Consider the following 8,938-nt stretch of genomic DNA (forward strand, 5'->3'; position numbering starts at 1 on the left):
TTTGGACAAGTTATCTGCAGGGCCCAGTCCTTGGAGAAGGACAGCATGCTTGGCTAGACCGCCATTGAAAAAGAGTAAAAGTTCTCAGAGAGATGGATTGGCACGATGGATGCAGCAATGGCTCAACCACAGCAGCGATTGTGAAGATGGTGCAGGACTGGGAATTGTTTCATTCTGTTGCTTAGGAAGTCACTCTTAGTGGGAACTGACTAGACAACACCTATCAACAACAACCATAAAGGATAAAGAGCACTCGCGCACAATGGCTAAGGCTTACCTATAAATGCTGGCAATTCTAATTCACCCAGCAGTTCTGTGAGAGATGATACTTGGCAATCTGTTCCCCAAATGCTTCCAGCCTAAAAAATCCCTATGGGACAGTTGTACTCTCTTATACAGGGTTGCTGCGAGAGTTGGGACCACTGGAAGGCACAGGACAACAACCATAAAGAATGAGGCGACTGAGGTAGAGTTAGGGTTTAGGACTTGAACATATAGTTACGTCTTATAATTCAGTTGAAATTGTTAGGAAATTGAGAAAAAGTTCTCTCAAGGTCATTCCTAATTTGTTTATCTCTTACGTTTCCAGATTTTACAAAACTACAAAGACAACTCAAGGATTAGCAGACTCCTTAGGAATCTGGATCTCTACGTGCTCCCAGTTCTTAACGTAGACGGCTACATCTACACGTGGACCACTGTGAGTACCCAGAATTTGATAGTGGGATGAGTTCATGAATTAATGTTTATACTTCTATAAAGAAAAAAAAAATCCCATTTGGTATGAATATCAACTTAATGATCTCTTTTTTTTTTTTTTAATTGGGGCTCATACAATTCATCACAATACATAGATCAATTGTGTAAAGCACATCTATACATTTGTTGCCCTCATCATTCCCAAAATTCGCTAGCCTCTAATTTTCCGTTTTTCCCCCCTCCCCTTCCCTTCCTCCTCCCCTCTCCCCTATGCACCCCTAATAATTTATAAATTATTATTGTATCTTATATTACACTGTCCGGCGTCTCCCTTCACCCACCCCTCCGCTGCCCGTCCCCCAGAGAGGAGGCCACACGTAGCTCCCTGTGATCCATTCCCCCCTACTACATCCCCTTTCCCTTCTGGTATCGCCACTGTCACCCCTGGTCCTGAGAGGTTCCTCTGTCCTAGATTCCCTGCGTTCCCAATTCCCGTCTGTACCGCTGTGCATCATCTAGTCCAACCAGGTCTGCAAGGCCAAATAAAGTTTAGGATTGAGGCGGTCGCCATGAGTTGGAATTGACTTGATAATAACTTGTAAGGCCTCTTAAGGAATCCCTGGGAGGTACAAATGATTAGTGCATTAGACAGCTAACTAAAAGGTTGCAGGTTCAAGTCTACCCAGAAGTACCTCGGAAGAAGGGCCTGGCAAACTACTTTCTCAGCCGTTGAAAACCCAGGGGCCCACAGTTTACTCTGACTGACACACGTGGGTCTCCATGAGTTAGAGTCTACCCTATGAGGAGTGCTTTTTTATGGGCCTATTTAGAGTTGAAATCCAGCACACTTTAAAATTTCATTTTGCTAAGCATAGTCCCAGTTTTCTAAGTAGACTTGATTTTTTTTTAGTCCTCTATCTCTTTAAATGTGTGGACTGTCTCTAACTCTATCAAGAATATATTGATATAAAATCCATATATTAATCTGTGTCCACTTAAAATCAGTTCTAAAAGTGGGAGAAAAAATAAGTGATGTTCACTTTTTAATGTGATCATTCATGCAGGGAAGATATCATAAAAGTATCTTAATTCAGTGGAAAACTTTCTCTTTTGTTTTTATTTAAAGAGAACTTTTATTAAGTCTTAAAAGAGACAAGGACAACAGACCCATCATCCAGATAAGGGAGGTAATTAACACGAGCTTGAAATGGCGTCCTGTTTAGTAATTCATAATTGAGAGTCAAGATAAGGGGGGGGGGTTGTCTCTGTGAGAACACTGTCACAGAAGCAAGATTAGTAACAGATCAGTAAACCACAGTAGTAGGTGGGACTACAAAAGCGGGGACGGGACCTTAATTGGGACAAGATTGGTTCGGGGCCTTCAGACCAAGACAGGACCAAACTGATAGGACATGACTCATGACCATGCCATCCCCTGTTCCTCAGTACAGTGACCTCCATCAAGGACACATCTAGACCATCAAGGATATATCTAGATGACCCCCTAACATAGAGACTGACCATCACTGGGCTGGCCAGAGAATGTTAGAGGCAATCTACTCTCCTGAGGGCATTCTCCCGGAGGGAATGACTATCTACATCCTTGGTTAATGATCAGGGAGCATTCAATGGAGGCTTAATCAATGGGAGCACTCACTACAAATGGATTTGCAAATGGCAGCTGCCACTGACATCCATACCCTTTTGCAAATGAGGGTTATCAGAATTTAAATTCTGATACAATCCCTCCTCTGATCATAAATTGTAATTAATGATAATTCTTTGATGTGCTGGTATGCTTTTTAACATCTTTTCTCGAGTCAAATAAGGGACAAATAAGAGTCCCTGTGTCCTAAGACATCGTAAGTCCTCCTTATCCCCACCATTCCCAGAAAGCCCCATCTAGGAAACAGCCTCGCTGGTCTCTTGTTTGAAATCTGTCCCTTCTTCTTCCATGCTTGTCAGATAACCCTTGTCTCTAGCCTCATCTCCATTCATCATTCTACTGCTTCCAGAAATGTGCAGAGACCATATCTGGTCCACCTGGAACACTTTTTCCATCTGCCAAGCTATTTCTTTCATCCTGGATCACTTGGATCTAAAAAACGTCCTCTCTGCAGCATTCCCTGATGAAGCAGAACATGTCCACAGGCAGTGCTAATCTGCGTGTGAAGAAAAGGCTAACTGACTCCTTCTGGCTTGATTTTACATGCACGGGGTACACTTTGGGCTGTACAGATGTTCCTGTTATTAGGGATTGCCAGCCCATCTGCCAGGTTAAAATTTACATGCACAAACTTAATCACGTTAAAGGCAAGTTCTTCCAGCCAGACAATGTTAAGAAAACTTTTTCTTGAATGAGAATCGCCCACCATCAAGAGCGCTGTGATTGATGAGAACTTAGAATGCCTCCATCCCTGTGTTGCTCGGTTACAGGACCGTCTTTGGAGGAAATCCCGGTCACCCCATAATAATGGCACCTGCTTTGGGACAGATCTCAATCGGAATTTCGATGCATCTTGGTGTAGTAAGTACATGTTTAGTAAATGAAACTAACCTGTTTAGAAAATGAAATAAAGCAGGGAAGGAAGGAAAGAGGTAAATTACCGGAAATATCTTTATTTTGGGGGGAAATCTTCCGTACAATCTTGTAGCCCTCCTGACCAGCCTTGCTTCCCTGCAATGGTGACTGTATCTGTGCTGTGGGCCCAGCAGTGCTCCGGTGTAAGGACGGTCCGTCCTCAGCAAGGATGGATGCACAGGTTGAAGTAAACTTAGGCCAATGTAACTATCCATCACGTGAAATCCATCACTTTGCTCCTAAACATGTGAATTGTCACAGAAAAAAGAAAAATCAGTTACCCTTGCAAATCATTTTGCAAGAAGGGACAATCAGTAAACAAGCCAAACATTTTCCATACTTCCCATAAGGAATTTTATGCTCCAGAATCTCGCCAAGCCCAAGGAATTGGGAGCAAGTAGAAGAAGTGAATGGGCAAGAACAGCCTAATTAAAAACCAGACAGCAAGGTTTAAAATCCAACAAAGCAATGGTGTAGCCTTGGAAAGACTGCTTCAGCAATCTACTTGACTTTCTCTTCTTCAAAACGTGGGCCAGGTCACACCAGCTCAGGGATGGGTCGTTGTGGGGGTGAAATGAGATCCAGGAGGACAGGGTGAGCACGGTGCCTACCCACTGAGGAGTCATATTAGTGTCCATGCATATGACAGTTCATTTATGTTCTTGCAAAATAGTTCAATTCAGATTCAAGCCAGTAAAGACCGTCAAGGGGCCCAGAGTGGGGGGGGGGAGCTTAGGATTCAGTCATTATGACCATGTGACATTCTGATCTAGAACCTCGAGCACTGGATCCCAATCATTTGTTTCAGGACTCACCGCAGGCTTGGAAGATGTAAAGTAAAAGATGGCTGAACTAAATTGATAAACGAAATCTGGTGTCTATGAAGCACCCATATCTAGCTATATAGAGAAATGAGATCACAACAAGCATGGGTCTTGAAAACATCATTCTAGGTTACATAAGTCGAACCCAAGCTGGGTAGCCACTGTAAGCTGACACATACAAAAGATGGGGGGTAGGCCAGTGTTACAGGACAAAATGGGATCGTGCTTGCTAGGTGCTGTGGGAAGGAGCCCTGGTGGAGTGGGGGGTCACCAGCTGGGCTGCTATGAGTCAGATTGACTGGATAGCAGTGTGTTTGGTTTTGGGGGGATGCAGGAGAAGGAGCGAGGAGAAGTTATTGCTGGGAAGATATTGTGTTTCTGCTTGGATTAAAATGTTTCAGAACTAGAAATCGAAAATCGTTCTACCACACGGTGAACATCATTCATGCCCTGGAATTTTACATGGGCGAATGACGCAAGCGGCCGGTGTTCTCCTCTCCATACGTCACCACAATACAGAATTAAACAAAAAACAAGACGTGACCATGGAAAAATTCCGTTATAGAATATGCCCTCAATCCACCCACGGCCATTGCAGATCCATAGTGGCCTCGTGGGACAGATGCCTCCCCGGGGTTTCTAAGACTGTCAGCCTTCATGGGAGCAGGCAGCCTCGTTTGTCGCCCCCAACGAAGCTGGTGGGTTTCAACTACGGACCCTGTGGTTAACCAATGCATAACCCGCTCGACACACAGGGCTCCTTATATTACATCACAATGAACTATAAATACACAAACAAATCCAAACTCCAGAGCGCAGCTTTTCCCCACTCTGAAACCAGAAAAAGAAAATGAGCCCGGCCATTTCATCAGGCACCCTCCTGCCTGGGCCATGGAAGCATGGGTGTGTTTCGAAATCCAACCATCCGTCCACCTGCCTTTCCATGCCTCCACGATCCCCTCTTGGAATGACCGTCGTCAGTGAGCCAGGACTGACCCGGACAAGAAGAGGCGCGTCCAGCCTCCCTCTGCAGAAACGCCAGGCATCGACGCCTTGCCCTCAGCGCGTGCCAGCTCAGCTCGCGCTGCCCACCTTCTGGTTTCCTGTCCATTCCAGGTATTGGTGCCTCCAAAAACTGCCAGGACTTAACATTCTGTGGGACAGGACCTGCGTCTGAACCCGAGACAAGAGCGGTTTCCAGCTTCATAGAGAGCCAGAAGGAGCACATCGTGTGCTTCCTCACCATCCACTCGTTCGGGCAGCTCATTCTCACTCCGTATGGCTACACCGGGAATAAATCCAGTAACTACGAAGAACTGGTAAGAGCACAGTCCCACGGCCGCTAGGAAAATCTCACCCTGGCCTGGTTCTGATTTCATTTCCCCCGGCTTGGGTTTCGGTACCACTGCCCCACTCCCCACGTGCCTCGCTTATTCCCGCGGCTGCTCCTTATCTTCTTTCTCGAGCTTTCTGCATCATGGCAGATGCCTGCTGGGAAGGCTTCGGGTTAAATGCTGCGCTACCTACAGTAATTAACTACCTGTTTCGTAAAGTGTCAAGTGGGGAGACATCTTCGGCATTCGACTATAATATAAATGAGATGATTATGTTAATAATCTGCTGGAAAGCTCTATCATTTCTGTAAACTCTCTCGAAGCGCTGTTCAGCAATTACAGCTTTTGAACTGTGCTTTAAAGAACTTGCCAGCTGTTCGTGGAAGATGCCATATCTGAAGTAACAGGGCTAAGTCGTATCGACTCTCATCTTTGCTAAACACAATGCTTTATTTTCCTCTAGTCTCTTCCCACAGTGTGGGCCTCAGAATCCTCCGAAAGGAAAGTGGCAGCCGGGACACTGTACTACCTCTCCCCCAGCCCGTCCCCAGAGCTGTGCTTATTTACCTGAACGTTGGCAGGCAGAGAAGGGCTGGGCTGTTGGACCTTGTGTAACTCCAAAAGACCAGGGACACAAATCGGAGAGATGATCCGTTTAGAATTGTTCTAGTACCTCTTATCTCAATTGTTCTAGTACCTCTTATCTCATAGTACCTCATATCTCATAAGGATACAGCATCTGGTATCCTTAGGAGGAGCCCTGGTGGCGTGGTTACAGCATTGGGCTGCTAACTGCAAGGTCTGCAGTTTGAACTCACCAGCTGCTTCGTGGGAGAAAGACAGGGCTTTCTACTCCCCTTAAGAGTTACGGTCTCAGAAACTCACAGGGACGGTTCTACCCTGTCCAGCATTCAAAAGAAGTGGTACTCTCGCAGATTCTTTTGGGCACTTGATTCATTTTTTGACTTAAGGAAAGACACGTGACATGGCCATTCTGCAAGTTTTCTTTTTTAAGTCCAGAGTTTTATGCTGGTGATTGGCTGTCTTTTGGAGGGACTAGAGAAGCACTGTGTCCACAGGTGAGTGGAGGCAAGAAAGCAGTAGACTCTTGGGGCAACGGCATCGCTTCTCCTGGAAGGCAATGTCAGCAAGATTCCTAGCAACCCCTGTGTACACTCTGTAGGAATTGGTAAATTGATGCTTCCATACTCACCTCTTGTTCTCTCGTGCGCTGAAGAGTGAGCATCAACCTTCATGCCCATGACTTTCCAGTAAAAATGCAGTGTGAGATTTTTGCCACCATGTACCAGCATCAGGAGGCTGGCTATCTGTGATGGTTAAGGTCCTGAGTGGTAAGCTTTGATTGAGTGCAGGAAAGCACCATATCACGGCGATCGTTCCAGAGAGCTTCCCATTTCTAGTATTATTTTCCACTCACCAAAGACTACTAATTAAGTTCTGTATGTCCACAAAACCGAACCTTTTCAGAAATCACGGTAACTACTAATTTCAAATGGAAAACTTGGCAATCACTAGGTAGAGGAAATGTAACTAATAGAGACCCCATCCAAAGGGCTCTGGATAATTGCGTAATTCTACGAAAACGAATGGTATAGGTGCTTTTATTCTTTCCCTTTGGTCTCTTCCCACCCCACCCCAGCACCCACCTCATACCCCAGCACCCTCCCTGCCCCACCTTATACCCCAGCACCCTCCCGGTCCCACCTTACACACACACCAGGGCTTTCTTCAGTCATTCTTTTTGTATGTCTGCCTGTGAAGAGAAGTTAGAGGAAATCCTAGGGTTTAAGTAACTATTAAATCTTAACTTGATAAAGGTCTTCTGCAAGGCAAGTCATTATACCATTGGCGAAGTGATTTTGTGATTTTTGACTAGAAAGTATTCCGTCAGAGAAGAATAGCAACAGAAGTTTCCTCTAAGTGGCCTCGCGGTACAATGTGGGCAGCAGAGAGAGATGTCATCAGAAGCCCCTTGACCCTGCGTCTGGGGTTGTCGTGTTTCATCGCCTCAGCAAAGACCAGTTCTGTAGACCAAAGAGCGCAATGTCAACGCCTCCTTCAGTGTCACGGTTCCCGTGCCCATCTGTTGCCTCACAATACTTGTTAGTGGACTCATAAAAAAACAGAGCGACAAACATCTAAAGCTTCTTTTGTCAAAGAAGGAGAAAATTGGGCATCTGATTGTCAGCGCTCATAGCTAGGATTTGAGGGAAGGGATGAAAACAGAGTAGTTAGAAATTGTTGTGAGAAAAATAATTAGTTCGCTACAAGTAACTGCAGGAAAGAAAAGGGTAGGGTGGAGTGGGTGAATGTAAGGTATCATTCAGATGAAAACTGATAATGTAACCCAAATAAAAGTCCAGGCCTCATGTGGTCCAGTGAGCATCAAGTTTCATCCACAGAAACACAGGAATATTTGGGAATTTAAAATCATTAAAAGCAATTCTGATTCCTACTACAGACTGTTAGTCTGGGTAGACTAGAGAAACAAATTCATAGAGCCACTCATATGTGTATGAGAAAGAGGTTTTATATATAAGAGCAATTGAATATTGAGAATATTAAGAAAACATCCCAGCCCAGTCCAGATCAAGTACATAAATCTGATATTAGCCCACATGTCTGATACCAATCTATAATGTCCTCTTCAGACTTGCAAAACACATGCAATGATGCTGAATGCAAGAAGATCGCAGGCCAGTGGGTGGGAAGTCTTGTGGATCCAGTGGCACTGTAAGCATCTCAGTGCTGGCAGGGGTTTCCACGTGGCTTCTCCAGTTCAGAGTGCTAGCGTAGTTCCATGTGTCTTGTCAGTAGAGCATCTCCCAGGGAATGAGCAGAGAGGGTGTGTCTCCTGCTTCCAAGGAGGAAATACAGGCATTCCCAGAATCCTCAGGAGAACGCCATGCCCACCCAGAGGCCTCATTGCTATGATCTGATTGACAGAGTAGACTCCACCCCTTCACTTTTAATCCTCTTAAGTCCCAAATTGACACCAGATTATGAAACTACCACAAGGCTCTCACAGAACGTTCAACCAAGGATGTCATTGACAAGTCACAGCCTCAGTTTCCCCAGCCTCTTGCTTTTAATTTCACTCCCTCACAGCAACTACACTAATTCCTTTCTCTCGTTTTCAATTTTTTACTGCAATTTCTATCTCAGATATCCCTCTGACTCTCCTCTCCCTCTTACAATTGCTCTTCTGTCTATAAACCTCTCTTGTACTTCTTTCCACTGTAAATGAAAGCTTTACTCTCTGCAATTCTCTAGCACTTCCTACTCATTTTCTAAAATCTGCACAACTCAATCCCAGGTACAGACCCAGAATCTCCTTTCAGGAACCGAGAGAAACGCTGAATGATCAAAGACACAATTCTCAGTATGAGTAGAAAAGAGGTAGAAAGCTGGAAAATACGCATTCCATTTAATCAGTGTTTTTGTCATATGTCACATATAAAGGGTCCTAAGGATGTTAC

At 44.9% G+C, this 8,938-nt stretch overlaps 1 protein-coding gene across 1 annotated transcript in view; it reads left to right on the top strand.

Annotated features, from left to right (window-relative positions):
• CPO (carboxypeptidase O) overlaps nt 1-8,938 on the top strand; it is a 41,809-nt gene that overhangs the window by 26,689 nt on the left and 6,182 nt on the right. Inside the window, exons 5-6 of the mRNA XM_045297426.1 lie at nt 590-700; nt 3,136-3,226. Of these exons, the coding sequence (XP_045153361.1) occupies nt 590-700; nt 3,136-3,226 (202 nt within the window). The remainder of the gene's footprint in view (nt 1-589; nt 701-3,135; nt 3,227-8,938) is intronic.

The sequence above is a fragment of the Echinops telfairi genome, unplaced genomic scaffold, assembly GCF_000313985.2.
Source record: "Echinops telfairi isolate 266 unplaced genomic scaffold, ASM31398v2 ScPeMD7_3;HRSCAF=10, whole genome shotgun sequence".
NCBI lineage: Eukaryota > Metazoa > Chordata > Mammalia > Afrosoricida > Tenrecidae > Echinops > Echinops telfairi.